The 20,475-nt window shown below is 36.3% G+C and overlaps 1 protein-coding gene across 2 annotated transcripts in view; it reads left to right on the top strand.

The window, feature by feature from the left end:
* Satb2 (SATB homeobox 2) overlaps nucleotides 1–20,475 on the top strand; it is a 175,270-nt gene that overhangs the window by 100,753 nt on the left and 54,042 nt on the right. For both annotated transcript variants that reach the window (XM_058580352.1, XM_046447569.2), the window contains exons 7-8: nucleotides 1,207–1,679; nucleotides 19,862–20,074. In XM_058580352.1, the coding sequence (XP_058436335.1) occupies nucleotides 1,207–1,679; nucleotides 19,862–20,074 (686 nt within the window). The remainder of the gene's footprint in view (nucleotides 1–1,206; nucleotides 1,680–19,861; nucleotides 20,075–20,475) is intronic.

The raw sequence follows: 20,475 nt of genomic DNA, 5'->3' as shown, positions 1-20,475 counted from the left end.
GATTAGGAGGTGACCCCTGTTTTCCTAAACTTTGGGGAATAAGTAAAATTGCCTTATATTTGTACATCTATGATACATAATTTTTCTTCTCTCTTTCAAGATTAATCTTTAAATCTTTAATAAAGTATGATAACATTTAATAGATAACCAGGAAAATGAGGAGATACTTATTTATTTATTTTTTACTGTAAGGCCCTTTATTTATTTATTTTTGTTAGAGCTTTATAGTTACACATGATAGTTGGGTTCATCCTTACAAACTCATATAATCATGGAAATTGATTTAAGTTCATGACTCCCCCATTTTCCTTCCCTGTTTATCCTCCCATCCTCCTTCCCCTCTCCCAATCTTATTCCTCTATTCTACTAGATTTCCTTTTCCTTGTCTATTAATTTATATTTGATTGGTTCTTTATGTTATCCTAGCTTCCCTCTCCCTTTTTGTTATTTTACTTTAGCTTCTGCATATGAGAGAAAACATTCAACCCTTGAATTTCTGAATTTGGCTTATTTCTCTTGGCATGGTATTGGGTTAACCTTATTCAATGACAATTCAAGGTGCTATTATGAATTTTATGAAATTTCTTTTTTATCTCAATGAGTATCACAATCACTGAAAAATTCATTTCTTAAACATTCCTATAAAAGCAATAGCAAATGAGGTAAATGGGTATATTATACAGTAGACATTTTCTATGAAAATATCCGTAGTGGTATAATAGTATTTATATGAGATTTTTATTACAAGGTAGCAGTTAATTGAGAAGGGAGTTATTGTTCTGGTTGTTTCCTGGGGACCATGTGCTATACATGAATTACACTGATGATGAATTACAAAAGATAAGAATAACTAGTTCTTTTATATTACTCATGATTGTGAGTGAGGGGAGATGATAGAGCGTGGGAATATGAGCGAATTTAGAATTTGAAATGGTGTGGCTTCTGTCTTTGATACTCAATGAAATGCTTACTTTTAAAGCTTCAAGAAAGTTGAAAGTTTTTACTTTCATATCTTCTATGAAAAAAAATCAGCTATTGTAACTTTTTCCCAGAAAAAATAGCACTTTTATTCTGGGGGCTTCCAGCTTTGTTTGAAAAAAGTTTGTATCATGAATTTACCAAAAATGTAATAGTTCAGAACTCTTTATATTGACAATAAATTTAACAATGAAAGTAATACAAATTATCACTTTTATCTCTTAACAGTGGAAAGAGTGGAACGAGAAAACCTTTCAGACTATTGTGTTCTGGGCCAGCGTCCAATGCATTTACCAAATATGAACCAGCTGGCATCCCTGGGGAAAACCAACGAACAGTCTCCTCATAGCCAAATCCACCACAGTACTCCAATCCGAAATCAAGTGCCCGCGTTACAGCCCATCATGAGCCCTGGTCTTCTTTCCCCACAGCTCAGTCCACAACTTGTCAGGCAACAAATTGCCATGGCCCATCTGATAAACCAACAGATTGCCGTTAGTCGGCTCCTGGCTCACCAGCATCCTCAAGCCATCAACCAGCAGTTCCTGAACCATCCACCAATTCCTAGAGCAGTTAAGCCAGAGCCAACCAACTCTTCTGTGGAAGTCTCTCCAGATATCTACCAGCAAGTTAGAGATGAGCTGAAGAGGGCCAGTGTATCCCAAGCTGTCTTTGCAAGAGTGGCATTCAACCGTACACAGGTACAGTTAACATTCATCATAATCAGTGGTTAAGAAAAATATTAGGGATACAATTGTGACATGTCTTAATTCTTATTTATCTCTTTAAAAATTTTAAGCATATTAGAGTGCATATAATTATGTTAATATTTCTTTGATATTGAAATATTTCACCATTTGATCAATGCATGACCTGAATTAATTAATGAACTAATTAATTTCAGTAGTGTAATGACCATCTGTGAACCTACTATGAATCTACTACCTAGTTCAGGACCCAGAATAGTACTAATGGCTTGGGTCTATGTTTATGTTCCTCCTTACCTCTTCATCTACTTGTCCCTGGACTTAACCTTATCTTGAATTCTGTGATTACTATTCCCTTGTTTTTTGTTGTTAGATAAATTGAAAAACTATTTATGCGTGCCTAATCTATTGTTTATCTTGTTTTGAACTTTTATATTATGTCACAATTTCTCTAATCCCTTCAAAATGTGCAAGTTAGATTTGAGATATTGATAACAGATCATTTGCTCGTATTTTTAATGTTTTAGAAGAATATATGACAATATAACATTAAATGATAAAAGGTAAACAGTTTACTCATATGTTTATTTGAAAGGTTCTTTGCCATCTGTGGTTCTTAATTATTCTTTACCTCTTCAAAACTTGTATGCATTTCAGAACACATAAATTAGATAAATTATCCTTCGGTCATGAAATATTATCACATCACCTGGAGGGCTGTTAAAACACAGATTTACAGGCCCACCCCAGAGTTTCTGATTCAGTTAGTTCTGAGTTAGGACCCCCCACCATCCCAAATTTTATTTCCAATAAGGTCCAAGGTGATACTGATGCTACTGGCTTGGGAGCCTCACTTTGAAAACTATCAATCAAACCTCTGTGTATGAGTAATGAAAAAGTAAAGGTGCTTAGCTTCTGAGATCTAATCTGATTTAATATGACAAAATATAACCAAATAGTTATATAAAATATAATGTATGTTAAACAACACAAGATAGTGTAAGCAAATACCACAATGGGGGTTTATGGTGAGTTTGGGTTGGGGAATACTTCTAGGATTCCAGAATGAATGTGATAAGTCTTCAAGAACACAGTAGGCTGGAGTTAGCCACCCTACTAAATGTGAGGCAGCAAGCTTCTCTCTGTGAAGATGAAAAGATGAAAAAGATCATGGCTGAACATATGTAAACAACTAACTAGAGTATTAGGTTGGGGTGTTAGATCTTGAAAATTAAATGAAATTCAATAGGCAAAGATGGAGAAGAAGAGCATTTTAGCTAAGGAGATTCACGAGAAAATGTTGCATCAAAAATGTGTGAATAGTTGGTAGTTTATGATCATAAAACTTAAAGATGGTGATGGGAACAGGGTCATGCTAAGAACTTTGATCTTTAGGCACTTGAGACTCTTGAAGGTCTTATGTAGGAATATTCTGTGATTCAATAACCAAAATTAGATCTTGGGAAGGTTTTTCCCCTTTTTCTTACGAGAGTAAGAGGATAGAAGATCATTTCGAAGGCTGCCATAAGTATCCAGCTGAAAAGTGGGGAAGTTTTAAGCTAGGTTGGTGGCAATGGAGTAGAGTTGTGAGTCAAGAAACATTGTGGGAATAAAATTCACAGAAAGTGTATGAGTGGGTAAAGAAGGAAGTCGAGATAATGCCAAGGTTTGTGACTGAGAATAAGGGTGTAGTATTAAGAGAATTAAGAAGGACATTGAAAGATTGGTTGGAATAAGGTTACAGTGATTGTTTTGGAATGATTTATTTTGACTTTAAAATGTTAGCAGACTTCTTCTGAAGATTTATAACAGTCCTTGAAAATAGGAGTTTAGTACTGAGAAGAGTTGTCAGGGGTAGAGTAAGAAATTAGAAGAATTTTCACAGAGCCCAGAATTTAAAGAATTAGGAGATGGAAGGGGGAGAACTATCACCAACCAACAACACCAAGAAGAGAGACAAAAGAAATGCCAGAAGAGCTGGGGCAGGTGGAGGTGGAATGGAGGAATAGTGGTGAGAGTAGAGAAGACATAAGTAGAGTTTCCAGAAGGACACTTCATGTGTGGAACATCCATAAAGGAGAAGCTTGAAACTGCTCCATAAGATCTGATGATTGGTTGGGAGAAGTCTTTGGCAAATTTTACAGTATAGTTTCATTTCAGTAGTAGAGAGAGGAACCAGGCCTTAGGAGTCAAGGAATAACCACTTGTTGAGGATACAGAAGCAAACCACGTTTTCTAAAATTTGGTGTTGCTTGAGCAACTAATTAAAAAAAATAATAAATAAATAAAATTTGAGGTTGCAAAGAAGACTAAAAGCAGGTGGACAACTTAAAAGCAGTCAATATGAGATTAAAGTATTTGTGAGGTAGTTTGGGTCCTTGCTGAAGTTAACACGAACTAGGGATGGACCCCAAAATGTGATTATAGGTAATAATTTTCAGCAATGATGGAACTGCTGGACTTGGAACAGGGAAGAAAACAGAGTGGGCTAGTTTGAGGTTTGGTACTGACATATTAGGTATGAGGGGGGGTCAAAGAGTGGTGAAATCTCTTGCTTCTTTGGCTCTTAGCTAATTTATGCATTCTGTCAGTGACAGTTCACATCACTTGAAAATGAGTTCAGAGGTTTGGGAGAGCCATGAATGCTCCAAACATTGCCCTATCACTTTACTCTTGTGAGTTGAAGTGCTTAGGCTATAGCATTTGTGTGTCTACAGTTATCTCTGGACTGGGTTTATGAAAGGCTGTGGTCCTTTTGAGCAAGTCTGTTGCAAACTACTGCAAAATGCAAATTGGAAGGATGCATCTTTTGACTGTTTTTGCGGTTCTGTGTGTGTATGTGTGTTCTTTCATCTATCATCCATGTGCATGAATAGGCATTTCATGCCTAGCCAACATTTTATTGTCTGGTTATGTATACAGCTCCTTTGGCTAAAGATAAAATTGAAAGCATGGTTGTATTACTTTAGATTTTAGAAGCAAATACAGTATATATTTTTATCCAAATAGCATGAAGTATGAGAGAAGACTCATAATGAGGCAAGACCAAAGATACTTGGTGAGAGGGTGTCTTGGCCAAAGCACTGGACTCCTGCAGGTCTGTCTTCTGCAAAGTCCATTTTGTCTCTTTTTATGGATTAATGATTTTTCTTTGGCATTGCCACCTTTGAAGTGCCAAGTTATAAAATGTCTAATTGAAGCATGGAACACATTTTAATATTTTCCTCCTTCCATTAAATTTGCAAGATGGCTACACCCAGAAAGAAACATTCACTTTCAATCAACATGAGCTTGAGTTCCTGGGCCAGCCTTGAGGATATCAAATGGAAACTGCATAGGAATGTATGAGTATTTCCTTTTAAAATTCTGCTTTTAATTTGGGAAAGCTTTTCATCCCTCTGGGATCATAACCTGTTGTGTATAAAGCCCAACCTAATCAAGGTAGATGGTATTGACAGAATGACATAGTTTGAACTTGAGCAGGAGGTCAGCAGGCAGATTGTTTTTGCTATGTGTACTATAGTCACTAACAGCAAGACTGGGCAGCTGGTTTTACCAGCAGCATTGTTAAATGGAAAAAATGGTCTACTATGCCCCCACGAAACCCACCATGGATTTTCCAAATGGTGAGGCGGTTTTGAGTGGACTCAGACATTTATGAGTGACATAATAATTTCTCAGCTATAATAAAAACTAATGTTACAGATAATATAAATGAATTGTTAGTCTTTGGATAGAAAAGAATTGTAACTTTTTTTTTTATTTTTTTTTACTCAGAGCAACACATTCAGATCATTCATTTGATGGGCACCTAAAGCTGATATCAGGCTTAATTACTTCACTAATATGTAGATATCCTCATATGCTTGAATATTTTCTAGAAAGAAAATATTTTCATGATCTTTAGTACTCATTTATCATCAAATTCAATAAGAAAGCAAATAAATACATTTTTATCACCCTAAAATTAGTGTTCCTGAATATGTACTTGGTGATTTTACCAAGAAGGAATCTAGCTTGTGTATGTGTATATAAAACTGAAATCGTATGTAAATATTTAAAATACAGCTAGAATTGGAAATAAAATACCTTATCTGCTTCATTTCTCATGCTTAAGACTTCTTGATGAAAAATTAAAATTCATAATAAATAGCATTTGAAAATGCCAGCTCCTTACAGAGAAACTAGTTGCTATGTATGGCAGAATCATTGCCATAGTACCATTTGATGAAGTAAAATAACACTAAGGACTATATTTCCAAAAGCTTGTTTTTAATGCATTTTTATTTTAATAAATATGCCTTTAAGAAGCATAAAGTGAATTTGTTTGATGAAATGGTGCCCCACCCATGCTTCATGACAAGGTCATGGCCATTGCTGGAGTCAGAGAGAGACAACCTTTGGCTAATCTGATTCTTTTATTATTGTGGGTTCTTTTTCTTACTTTTCTCTGTGTGTTAACAAAAACATTTACTGTCTCTTCTAAGAACATAAAAATTGTGTCACTTGTTCTGAGCAAGAGATACAGCTTCATGACTTTATTCGATGTCATGAAATGCCATTGTGGACTCTAATGGGACCATGAGACTAACATAGTTCTGATTTCTGGTGCAGAGTCGTGCCAAGCACCATGTCTTTACCAGTCTTTTAAAAGAAAAGGCTTTTCATGCCATGGCAAATGGGATTCCAGGAGAACAGTAAGGTGAAAGTGATAAGGTATTTTCTGACCTGGTCCTTAATATTCAGGCAATCCTATGATTCATTTCTAAGCACTTTCACTGTAGTCATTAAGCAAGATGCTATGGTCAGTACATCAGAGGAAGTTGAGGTGCACAACATCCCTGCATTTGATGCCCCACCCCAGGCTTTCATTTCTAAAAGCTTCTATCTGTTGTTGGGCATTTCATTTAAGGGCTCTCCTTGGGTGACTGGATTTTGCTTTGCTCACACTGGCAGAGAGCTGGAAATGCTTAGTTAGACAATGGCCTGATGGTACAGGAAGATGACAGCCCAGCTCCCTTGTCTACTGTGGTAGGGACTGCTCTTTCTCTCCAGAACTTTCTGCAGAATCAGGCCATGCCTGGGACTTTGCTTGCACTTCTTCCCCTCCTTATGTCTCACCAGTTTCCTGTGAAGCCCTGACTTAACAAATCACTTGCATGGGAGTATTTAATCTCAGGATCTTTTTTTTTTTTAAATTCCAGATTATAGGTCCATGTCACTGCTAGCCTACTTGACATTTGGTCGTATCATGCCAGTAGTAGTTTGAATAAAGTATATCTTCATTAAATTGGGTGCATTGGCATACACCTGTTATTTCAGCAATACAGGAGAGGAGAATTGCAAGTTTAAGGTCAGACTCAATTTAGCAAGCTCCGTCTCAAAATAATCAAGGACTAAAGGACTGGGGATGTAGCTCAGTAATAGAATGAGTGCCCCTGAGTTCAATCCCCAGCAGAAACAAACAAACAAACAAACAAACAAACAAACAAAAAACCCTAAAACTTCAGTTTTGTCAGTTTTATGCTCATTCTTTTCACAAAACAAAAGCCATATACTATTATGGGACTAGTAGGAAGAGTTTCACTTTGAATCTATTATCACTACTATTATATTAAACCTGTAACTCTAAAAGTCATTGGATTGCTATTGATATTATCCAGATGACTACTGACTTAGGGATATTGAGAGAGAGAGAGAGAGAGAGAGAGAGAGAGAGAGAGAGAGAGAGAGAGAGAGAGAGAGAGAATATGAATTGAATATGAATGAGATTGGGAAGAAACAGATATGAGGTATGAGGCCTTAAAAGTTCTATCAAAGTAGACTTGAATGAAAACCATCCTTACTAAGTTTGAAAGGTGACTGATGTTATCATGTGAATTTCAGAGTAGTTTTGCTCCTTGGCCCTACTTAATCTTCAGTGCTTTGTCAGGGATGTAGAGGTGTAGATGGTGTCTCTGAAGTAATAATTTCATATAACCCATACTCTTTCTTTTTTGTCTATATCCTGAATTTGTCTTAGTGTTGACATACTTTCACTTAATAGGTCTATGGACATGAAATAAATTTCTTATTTGTGTTTCTTAAGTTGTGTTTCTGTCTTTGCATTTTGACAGTTATGAATCCTAATCTTAGGCATTATTTTGCTTTGTTACAATATGGACTTAAAAAATCAATTGTAGGATTATACAAGTATGAAAAATCTTTTGACGATCTTTTAAAAGACTTAATATTACTGATGTCCACTGACCTATAATGAGCAAGTTTCATAAAATATGTACAGTGAATCTTCCTTAATAGATAAACTATTCTCTAATTTATTTAAAAATCCAATGACCTACATATTCATATGTTCAGAAATCCCCACTTACTAACATTGTTTTTCCTCTGAGACCTTCCATCTGAACAAATCTGTTAAATGAAGTAGAGGAAGCTTTGATCCAAACTAGGCTAAATCCAGTGGAACGGATGTGCTGCCACGTGTGAATGGGAGCATTAGAATGCCAGAAAAGGGAAATTAGGTGTGATCCTCATGCCCTGTCTGCACTGCTTGCCCTTTTCCTTGGTGACAGAGCTTAGGAAATGTCCTTACCCAAGGAGCCAGCAAGGAGAAGTTTGCATCATTTGAAAACAAGACTTCTGCCATGATTGTTATTAATAGAGTATATCATTCCCCCTGCCCCCCAGCAGGGCATGCCATAACTCAGAAAATTTTAGGTTCATCTTGTGTCTCAGGTAGTTCTGCTGAGCCAACCAGAAACATGTTTTCTGTGGAAGCACAGATGTGTTTTGCAAAATGTGCTACTCTTTTATAACATTTGGTCTCTAATTTGGTATCTTGCTCCTTCTTCAGTTTAATAATAAAAAAAAAGTCACAGAGTTACCCCATTTCCAGATTTTTATGAAAGTCCATGCTTGAGAAAGCTGTGCACCCTGGTCTTATCTGATAGAGAACAGGATACTGAAAATCCCTCAGGAACTCATTTGGTTGACCTGTCCTCGTTTGACTACTTTTTATTTTTTATGAGACTTTGCAGAAAATTTGCAGTTTACTCATCAAAGCCACATCATTTGAAGAAACTTAAGACCAGGGTCATAAATACAATTTATGAAGTCACTCAGCAACTGGAGAGTGTTTTCAGCGGATTGGAAAATTAGATTGAATGATGTATCAGAAACATTGGCAGTAAGGTCAACTGCTAGAAGTGTAAACGTCTTTGCGTGAGATGACATGAATTTTGCTTTTATGCTTTATTGACACAATGTTTATAGTACATGTACATCCCAAATTATTAAAGTTGAAATGTCTAAGGAGTGGCTAAACATGTTTTGAAGTAACACAGAGATGTGTAGCAACAAAATAAAAAGTCTGGCAATCCAAATATTTGTACATCTGAGTGTTAGTGTGTTACGATTCAGTTTTGAGGGCGGCAAGATTTGTCTTTCAATTTCTTTGTTTGATTTATACATATTGTTAACCAAAGATATGCATAATTTAATTACACATACAGTTTGTGTTTGTAGATAACTTGACCTCCAAGATATTCAGAATTCTTTGTCAGCTAGCATCTGGTCCCAGCCATCATTATTTCTCGGTGTCCAACAGAGATACAGGCACTTCACAAGTCATAGAGTAATGGGACACAATGTAAATCTAGGGGTCTTGACTCCATGGTTCAGTGAGCTGGTTATAAAATGGCAAGGAAATCTGTGAGAAAAAGGAAGTCCACCCACTGAAAGATGGGCTATAAATATGAAATGGTGCAGATCAGGCATGAACATGTTATTGAGTTTCAAAGCAAATAATATACCCTCTTTTGACTTCAGAACATTAAATTAATAAAGTAGGAAGAGATGTCCCTGCTTGCTTCATAAAATAAACAATCTTTCATTTCAGAATCACTGGCTTGAATTCATAGATGTAAAGATTGTAATAATATTAATATCTCCCATGATAGCAGTGTCTCAAAAGTTATTTGGTAGCTTGAGGGTAGCCCTCTAGATAGCAGATTCACTTTGGTTCCTCCTGTACATATATAAAGACTAATATATATGGCCAATCTCAGCCAAAAAACAACATAGATTGGCTAGGTCAAAGAGCTAATGTATTCAGACTTGGGGAAGCCAACTTTGTGCTTTGTGGGTAAAGGAAAGGTTGATTTGCTACCTATCAAACTGTACAACTCAACTCCTACTCGTAAATCTACCTGAGATAGAAACTTGTGTGTAACAGGAAATGGAACTATTCTTTTTTTTCCTCCCTCCTTCACAAAACTCATGCCAAAGAATCAGAGGAAGCAAATATGGTGACCTCCTATTCTATGTATTCCTTCTGCCCCTGACCAATGTGCAGAGTCCTTAAAAGTTAATGAGTCACTGGACTCATTATAGAAAATTCAGGTGTCTCCATTTTTACAGGAAAGAAAAAAAAAAAAAACACTCCCTTTTGGTGATCGTTTTCTAAGTTTTTTTTTTCCCCCATGATTTTCCAACAGGGAATGATTGACTCATTTCATGCAGGTGGGGGGCTCTGTCGTCAGTAAAGTCTTTCTTTCACCTCTAGTGAGTATGTCTTAATAGAAACCTGGGCTTTCAGCATGCAGCTCTATCCCAGATCCTGGATGATGTTTTCTAATTAAAGTAGAATTTTCATAAAGGAATATAAGGAAACATCAGCTTTAGGTCTCATTACTTATATATTTTTCTCCATTGCTTATTGAAAGCAATAGAATAATATATATAGTTTCCTTTCATGGAAATTGATTAAAATATTGACTGTTTGGCTTGGGGTAAAGTGCCTGTTTATTCAAATAAAGAAAATTAAGTTTAAAGGCCAGAAATACTGTTAAAATATATATATATATATATATATATATATATATATATATATATATGTATATAACCACGTTGAATTGAAATCAATTGGAAATTACTAGATTGTTTCAATTTTACCTACAAGTTTTGTGACTAAAATTACCAATCCAGACTTTTATCATTTACTTTCAGATTTCTCTTACTATGATGCCTGCCCCCCACCACCAAAAAAAATGCTTTACACATAATGGCTGGCACATACACAGATGTGTGCACATGTGCAACTGGGTTTACCTCCAGCTCTATCTGTATATCTATTTCTAAAGCAAAGACTCCATGAAAGAAAAAAAACAAAAAATATACCTTCATGAACCAATATTCACACCATGTTTGAAGCACTCTGATACTTTCTAGTTTTCTTAATTCTAATTCATTATAAAAAGTTTGTTTTGACCTGCTAAATTAATTTCATGATTCACTAATAATTATGACCCACATTTAAATTATCCAGATTAAGGCTTATTTTAAATTATTTCAGTTACTTAGAGAAGGAAAGTTGTTTTACTTTTCTGAAATATAAAATTAATATTTTAGTGCTATCTGAAATATACATATGGTCATTTCATATTATATATTTTATTAGCTTTTCCTTTGGAGGAGACTTGAGCCAAATAATTTTAATTATTCCAAAAAGTTATTTAATTATTCCTAAAAGTTATTATTTATAATTTGCCTTCTGTGTAAGTAGACATTTAGCAAAATATAACTGAATTGACTTGAATATTTAAAATTGAATGTTTAAAATAAGAATATATTATATATTTACTTGCTCATTTAACAAATATTAAGTATTTAGAGACTATGTTAGTCATCATAATGATGGCTAGCACTTTTTGAACTTTTAATATATATCATGTACTCACATAACCTCTATAGGGAGCCCATGAGGAAAGTAGAATTATCTCAGATTTATGGGCAAGGAAACTGTCCTTCGGGTGAATAATTGTTGTCTAATTAGAGTCCAACTTTTAACCGAGTAAGCCTGAATTCCAAGCTCAGACTCAACCTCTTTTTTCTCAATCATTGCTGCTATCATAGAGTGGCAGAAGAAAGACACAGTTCCTTTTTCAAGGCAGTACGACCAATAAACAGACTTTTGAACCAGAGATCCTTTTGTGGTACAGTAAGGACTGTGATGTGTTCCATGTGCTATGTCAGACCAGGTGCTTTTGACCCTGGAAGTGATTGAAGTTAATGCAGAAATATTTCAGCAGGAAAGAATAATGTTTTATAACTATTTCAGAATAATCAGCTCGTGTTAATACAATGCTTTACTTATATCTAAAGGCATCTGATACATTTGAGATATAAATATATTCAATAAATGTATTTTTTGATTTGTTTTGTTTTTGAGAATTGCTATTTTTGCCAATGTTTTGACAAAGTAGCCAAAGCTAGTAAATTTTTTGGGCAGAGTGCCAACAGTTGTTTCACAGAATACTCATGGAAACTAGGAATAACCAGGGCCCAGAACTTTGTGAATGAAACAGCCCTGGTGCCAGGTACTTGAGGTGTGAGTAGAAACCATGTACGTGCTCAGAGCTGAGAGCACCACTGGTAAAACGTTTTCCAAAGGGAACCTGTTCATTTCTCTGTTTGCTTACACTTTTTGGTGCTAACATGTTTAGAAAATTTTGACTTGGATTGTGCATAGCCCCCATTCTACTACCTAACATTTTTTAAAAAGACAACAAGGAGGAAGTGATAAGGAGGAAAATGAGATGAGACTGTTTACCTAATAATGTCTACTGTTGCATAGGTTAGGTTAAAAATAGTAAACTTGCCAGAAATTGGGTTTTGGCCAAGGTCCTCCATTGTATGAGCTCAAGTCTGATTTGTACAAGGTATTGCCTTGAATAGAGCACAGAATGCTTTGGCTTTAAGAATATTCTGCTGTAGCCATTCACTTTGTGTTGCATGCTTACTGTGTTCTGATGTGTCAGGTGCCATATGTGAAGTTTTATTTCATGCTCAGGGAAGAAAACTGTCTATGAGATAAGTGTTTTGTTTGATAAATTGCAGGTTTGGGGTATATGGAATATTTGTTTTAAAGAGGAGTTTGCATGACTCAAAATTCCAGTTTCAATTATGGTTCAATAGACTGAATGAATAGCTCTTGGGTATAATGTGATTCAGGCTTTCAATATGTAGCCTGCCAGGCAGGGCGTGTCGCTGGCTGTTTAGCCAAGATAGGACACTCTGTCCCAGAAATGTAAAAATAAGCATTCAGTGCTTTCTTAGATCCCTATATTCCCATATATCAACAACTAATCACTAAGTGCAAAGTGTGTAGATCTCCTGCCAGAGTTGTAGAATATGACTATAGGAGGAAGGCTTTTATGGTGGCATAATATAAAAGATGGTAAGTCTCATAATTGAGAAAGAATCAGCGCTTTTGTGCATTCTCTGTCCAAAGAAGGGAGAAATCATACCCAACTGCAGTGGATATACATGTACACATATGTGCCTAGTCTTTTAGTGGTTTGAAAAATTTATATCTACAGTAACATTTGTCTGCAAGTGTTACTTTTGTATATGCATTTATATTTGCAAAGTACATTAATTCCCTGTAGATACTCAATTCTATCCACCCTATCCTACAAAAATGCCACATGCATAGGCTGTCTTTCCTAATAAAGAAATATTGTAATAAAAGAGAGGTTTTATTAAACTAATGCAATAACGACATTTTCTTTGAGGATTTAACACATCATTTTTAATAATAAAAATCAAATTGTCATTGTTGTGCCCTGTATACCTTTTATTCAAATCAGACAAAGTACTCAGGCTTCATGGCTAAGCAGTGCTCTGGGGGGTGGGGGTGGGGTGGGAATTTTTAGCATTACACAAATGAATTTCCGCAGCCAGATTCATAGTGGGGTTGTAGATTATGAATATGGGACCCAGGGAAACCTGTTTATATTCACAAGCAGAGGGGAAAATGCCTCAGGAGCATCTAGAAGGAAATGAGACTAGAAATTAGGAGGGAAGCGATTTCGTTAGGTCAGCCTTCAGATGGTGGATGCCAGTAGACTCTACAGCTATGCCACTGATCTCACTGCTTCCACTAACTCTGAATTAACCACCAAAATGTGAGAGTTCACTTTGTGCGATTAGCCTGGGAATTTGGCATTACCTGGCTTCTTAAGAGGATACTAGTTTTTTTTTGCTGTTGTATCATCTGGACAAATTCCAGAAGTTCATGAAATCAAGGCTAACAAGTAATCATGAAAAGGGAGAGTGAAATATGAGGAATGTGGAGGGATGTTGTCTTTCTTTTTCCTTTCCTTCCTTTCTCCCTTCCTCCCTCCCTTCTTTTATTCTTTTTTTTTTCTTTTTTTTTTTTGCACTCCAAGGGAAGTATGTGTTAGACAGGTTATACTTAGGGGCAGGATGGAGAGTTGGCCCAAGTTAGTGCCCAAATCTGCAAAATGGGATTATATGTGGTTGTCCCAGAGTTAATAATTAAAATATGGATGGATAGGACTTATTTTCTCTACCATTATCAGTTGAAGTGTTTCTAAAGAAGTGCTAAGTGTATGATTTTATTTTTAGCATAGCCATAGGCAGTATATATAAATTCTCTTGGGGGTTTATGTGCTCTTTTAATGTCTACCTTTATTCAGATTAGAATCTCAACAATTTTAGACTATTTGCTTTATATGATAAGTGAGTATTTTTTTGATTGAGTTACCTCAAAGGTACATGTTATAATAAGTGAACATTGCAAGTTACCCTTTTTATCTCCCACTTCAACAGCCACAAACAGAAACATAATTTATAGAAATGAAAACAGTCTCCAGCTAGTTTGATTCTTTTTCCAAAGAGAAGCACTGGGGCTTGGCTGGGCCACTTTCCTCTGTACACACCTGGTGTATATCACTTTAAAAAATAAATTATGCCTCATTAAATTACAATTAAGTGGAATCATGATCATTTGTTTTTCTGGAAGGAAGATGTTTTGCATATTGAAAGCCTAATTTGTTGCAGGTGACAAAAAGGCTGAGCAGATTATCTAATATCACTTCATTTTGGGGGGTAATGTTTGCTGGTTAGCTTGTATATACTCCAGTAGTTCAGAATTACATTAATGGGGACTGTATTATTTTCACTTCAGAATGTTTTCTATCACTTTATCAGTTTTTGTACTTTCTTTTTCTTTCTTTCTTTCTTTCTTTTTTTTTAAACCTTAAGGAAACAGAAACTTCTCTTGATATTCTGGAGAAGACTTGCTCTTTTTTGTTTTTTTTCCTCAAATATTTGGTTGTTTCCTGTCTCTTCCCTTCCCCTTTGTGTGGTTCCACCGTTATCTCTCTACCCAGGCACTACTTGCATTTTAAAGTCCCAACTAAAATGTTATGTCTCACTCTCTTCCAAAAAGTTTTCCCTGAGCCCTGCAGTTTGCCATGCTTTTTTCCTTCTTTGAACCGAGTTGGCTCTGGCTCTATCTCATGATTATAACACCTGTCATCATTTCCATGGTACTACCATAAAACCTTCTTCTCCCCACCATATACTTAACTCTTTGGGAGCAGAACCCATCTCTTTTTAATCTTCTCATTCCTCTCAGAGTTTTGTACCAAGTCATAAGTAAGAAATGAATTAATGGAGGGATCTGTCATTCTTTGAGATTAAGTGTATTGAATTTAGGGGTTCCCTAGATAATCAATGGTAGATATTAGGTTTAGGGTCCTCCTAGATTTTCTGTGAGAAATATATCTCAGTCCTAGAGAAGCAGTAAAAATTTGAGAGCCATGAAAAAAATGTTAAAATTTAGTCAGTAATGACTTTAACTTTTGCTGCCAGCCTTGGGGAGGACTGGGGGCCTCTGAGTGGTACAGGCTCAGAATTCCTAGAACCTGCTCTGGGTTTGTATGTGTTATCTTACAGGATTAGAGGCTCATCAAAGATATTTTATCAGCCATCCCAGAGAAGGTAACAAGGGCTTGTACAGAAACTTGGAAGTAAATTTTATAGAAACAGTCATGGTGATGTTTCCCAAACTTTTCTGAGTCTTAGCATGTATCAGGCACACTGACAATTTGAGACCAGCTATGTAAATTACTGAAGATGTAAGGAAATGAAAAGCTCATCAGCAGAAAGATAGATTTAGAAAATGTAAGGTCATTCATTTAATCTGTTACAAAGATATTTTAGAATACCGGAAAAATTAAGGACGTGAATTTTTCATTTCAAAAATTAATTCAAATTCTTTGTGTGTTAGCAAGCAAGTTGGATTGCCTTTTATTGTTCTGTTGCATTTTGTGCTTCGAATTTTTTACTTATAATGATTTTTTTCTGCCCAACTTGTATGTTCTTTGCTGGTGCTAGAAATGATATGAAGGTTGCAAAATACTCCATTAATAGACCAAGGAAATGGCCAATTTGAGGTTCTCTTTGCCTGATTCCTTTCTTTTTCCATTGACTTGTATCCCAAGAACTCTTTTGGAGGGGAATCTCCCCTTATGCCAATCTTGTTTCCATTCCTTGCATTTCACTATGTTTCATGGTCTTACATAACCCCAGCTAACACTGAAGAGGAAATTGTTATGACTCCCTGGAGAAGGCTCTGTTGCCTATGAGGAGGAAAATACTTAATGGCCACTTTACTCAATACTTGCAATATGTTTTAATATGATTACTGATATGAAAGTTTAATAAGCAATATCCTGGTTAATTTATTAATTTCCCTCCATTTGCACATTCTCAATATTCATGACCTTTCTATTCATAAAAGTACATCTTTTTTTTTCGGTGCCCAGGTGCCATACCACATTTTCTGTGTCTCAGGCTGCATAATGGCCATGTCCAAGTGACACCTCCTGCCTGGCTGGCTGATAATTAAAATGCCAGATGACATAGTGGCAAGGGCTTTAGAAATATTTATGTGAGATAAATTATTAATTTATGTTCTATTTGAGACAGTTTCAATATGATAAACATTTACTTTTTGTTTTTTTGAAAATTAGGTGGGGTGATTTGTGGTATAAGTTAGGCTTCAGACTTTCTTGTGATCCTCCCACCCCCACCCCAAGGATGATTTTCAACTAGCTAAATTCATTTCAATAAGTTCTGAGCCTGCAGAGTTTAGATTACATTTTTTAAAATCACAGTTTAAGATAGTTAAAAGCACATAAATAACCAAAGTGAAAAAGACTGAACAAAACCACAAGAGCACTTCTTGTGCTCACTAGTAAGCCACTTATTATTTGAAGATGTCTGAGGTAAAAAGAATCCACTCGGGGACCATGACTACTCAAATGAAAGTTTAAGTGAATAATTTGGTACAGTTTTCTAATTCTCTGGAGATGATATAAGGAGGTGGCACTTGCCACCTTGTTGGTTTGAGTCTTTATCTGTAATTAGGCAAATGAACCAGAGGCAGCAGAATATTCCACCAGCCCCTTAAAAAACAAATATTGTGTCTCTTTCACTTTGGAAAGGAGAGCTGACGAGAAATCATTCTCAGGGTGCTTTGTCTGCATTTTCCTTAGAGATGGGTTAATTTTCCCATAAGGTTGCCCATACTGTAAAAAAGGTAAAGGAAGGATCTAAACAGTTTAAAAGTGAAAGGAAAAATTCATACAAACAAAAAACACTCTGTGCTTTTGAATAATCTTTTTATTGATGAGGAATCATTAAACATAACCTTGAGGGTTCGTTAGAATGATAATTTTTGTTTTGTCATTATTTTATATGCAACTTTTTTTTACTGTAGTATACTTCATAACTTGTGAAATAATTTCATGGTGGAAGAATAAGTTAAAATTTGCCTTTGAGATATTTTATTTTTTTTTTTAAATTCTTTTTTTTTTAAAGAGAGAGGGGGAGAGAGAGGGAGAGAAAGAGAGAGAGAGAGAGAGAGAGAGAGAGAGAGAGAGAATTTTTAATATTTATTTATTTTTTTTAGTTATCGGCAGACACAACATCTTTGTTTGTATGTGGTGCTGAGGATCGAACCCCGGGCCGCACGCATGCCAGGCGAGCGCGCTACCGCTTGAGCCACATCCCCAGCCCAGAGATATTTTAAATTATAATCATAATAGCTATCATAAAGAATATATCCATGTTGATACTCAAACTCCTTCAAATTTTAGTATTTTAAAATTTATTAAAATACTAAAGTTAGTACCAGAGGTAGCAGGGTGAGGAGAAGGGAGAAGAAGACCAACTCATTCTTTTTACGCATGGTTCATCATTAAAGAAAGCTCAGAAAATATCAATCTCAGTGTCTTACTGATATTGAAAATTGGTATTGGTTTCAAATCCACTTCCTTTTGCTTCTCTGCATATATTAATTTAGAGGGATTTTTTTTTGTGTCTTGAAGCAAATCCATTATGAATATTTCAGGTTGCTCAGTGCAAGTAGAAAGTAGGATAATGTAAGGCAGACTGACTTAATTTCAGAAAGAATCAATTCATAGATTGCATAACATTTTCTGGAAGACAAATGTCTTACTTGTTGCTTCTAAAAGCATGAAAAGAAATCTGTTTTTTTCTTAGAATCATTTTACCAGTAGGTTTTTTTTAATGTACATATCCTATTTTGTTCTTTCCTTGAGCATATGTGAGCATGCACACACACATCCACACATATGTACACACAGACAATAGCATTTCTTCTAGCTTCATTGTGTGACATATTTTATTCTTATTCCTATTCTGACCTCACTGTGTGTAATACATGCGTTTATGCACACACTCCCTCTCCTACTATACAGAGTGCTCTCTAACCATCTCAAATGTGTACTCATTTCTCTCGAGTATTAACAAGAAATTGTCCTCTAATCAAAGTACCACGACATCCAAGTTGTAGAACTATCAGATGGCATGCCGTACTATAGTAGGTTCCTTATAGTATAAATTGTCTTATGTGATGTTTTGAGGAGTGATTACTTCCTTGAAGTGCTGATAGCTGCTTGCTGGACAGTCCTATAAATGGCATTTGCTTCACTCTATTATAATGTATTACTTTATTTTAAAATGTGTATCTTACCCTGTAGATTTCTGGCCAACCAGAGATTGTGTATTCCCCTTGCATCTGATGCCCTTTATGTTTAAGCCATGTGCTAGAAATCTGATAGTGTTGCCTTGACATTAATTCACCTCAGGAGACATGTCTTTGGCATCAGTACCATTTTACCACAGTTCATAGAAGTGATTTTCCATGATTTGGGGTTGTCCCATCTGTTCTAATATATAGGATTAACATCTCAGCTCTTCCTGAGATGGTCCCAAACCCTGATCTCATACTACCTTAAGGAGGGATATTAGCTGGGAATATAAAATGATGCCTCTGTATGGTAATCCAATAAGTGTGCAGAATGGAAGTAGATCTGCATCTTCCCAGAATGCTACAATGTTCTGACGAAGGTCCCCTCTCCAGTCCATGTTACTTTAGTCTTGGCAACATTTTACTTTTCTTTGTGACTTCTCTATCATTAGAGCACACAAAAACACTAATTTCCTATTTAAAGCTTGCTATTTGGATGAGTCACATACTCAAAGTATCTGAGCCCACCATGGTATTCTGTATATACTGCAATTAAAGTGTGCTCTGTCTCCTCACTGGATGTGACCACATTTTCATTGCTTTAATGGCAGGATTAGGGCTTCCCCCATGAGGGTATCCCATAAAAAGGTTTAGATGCCCTTTGATACATATGCAAGGGTAACTATTGTGTGTGTGTGAACTGGGAAGTTATCAGAGGGTTAACACAAGTTATAGCCTCTTACTTTGTTTCTCTCCACCCTCCCCCCTTCTTTTGCTATAAGAAACATCTATATTGAAAACAGTGGCCGGTCACACATAAATTCAGCCAAACTTTTTTTTTTTTTAATCGATGTAAATCTCCCATGCTGTTTAAATGTCGGAACTAAATTTACCAAACTTGGCAGATTTGTAAAGCTGAGCAGGACTGCCAAGTGTTCCCAGTTTCAAGCAGAGAGAGTTCTAACAGTTCCTGAAATACTTGTAGGAGGCACCTGGTGGTAATTGCAGCTTCACAATTCATCCCAAGCGCCTACCTTGCTAGGTGGCATCTCTGTGCATCGATGATTATTACAGTGAGGATGAAGTGTCGGAATAGAATGGTCCTAAAATAAGGTACAGCCCCCGGAAGCCAAGTGCATTCCCACAAAATCTTTGTGCTAGAGAACCCTAAGGAATTAGACTGAGGTTCCTGACATCACAGCCAGCTGGCCACACCAAACAAAGGGGAGCAGGGCGGAGGATGGAAACCACACACACACACACACCTGCAGATATAACTCAACCTTTTCTTTCCCCCCCACTCATTCAGGGATTGTTGTCCGAGATTCTACGTAAGGAAGAAGACCCTAGGACAGCCTCTCAGTCTCTCTTAGTAAATCTGAGGGCCATGCAGAATTTCCTCAATCTTCCGGAAGTGGAGCGAGATCGCATTTACCAGGACGAGCGGGAGCGGAGCATGAACCCCAACGTGAGCATGGTCTCATCGGCCTCTAGCAGCCCCAGCTCCTCCCGAACCCCTCAGGTGAGATATTTGCTGCACTCACTTTTTACTTGGAAACATCTTGCTGGGTTGATACTGTGTTTTTCTTTCAGAACTAAGAGACACAATTCAAGGATTTCTTAATCTGTTAAATATGTTGGTCAAAGGATATGACCTCAGGCCATGTACTAGTGGTAATCTTGCACTATATGGTGTGCCATTTCCATCCCTTTAGGAATGTCTAATTCTTCCAAACATGGTGGGTGGGTGGTATAGGCAGGTACAGGTAGGGGGTCAGACTCTACATTGTCCACAGCTGCTTAGTTTTAGATGAAAGGGGCAGGGGCTTTGTTTGTATGGAAAGACCATTGTTTTCCTTAAATTACATGATTATTTAGATGGGATGGGGGGTGGTTAAGGACAGAGAATTCAAGTTCTTCCTT

This window comes from Marmota monax, unplaced genomic scaffold, assembly GCF_021218885.2.
Source record: "Marmota monax isolate L192 unplaced genomic scaffold, Marmota_monax_Labrador192_F-V1.1 WCK01_AAM20220418_F8-fsc00007, whole genome shotgun sequence".
Classification (NCBI taxonomy): domain Eukaryota; kingdom Metazoa; phylum Chordata; class Mammalia; order Rodentia; family Sciuridae; genus Marmota; species Marmota monax.
Note: the sequence above shows the minus strand (reverse complement) of the source record. Positions and strands in the feature narration are given on the sequence as shown.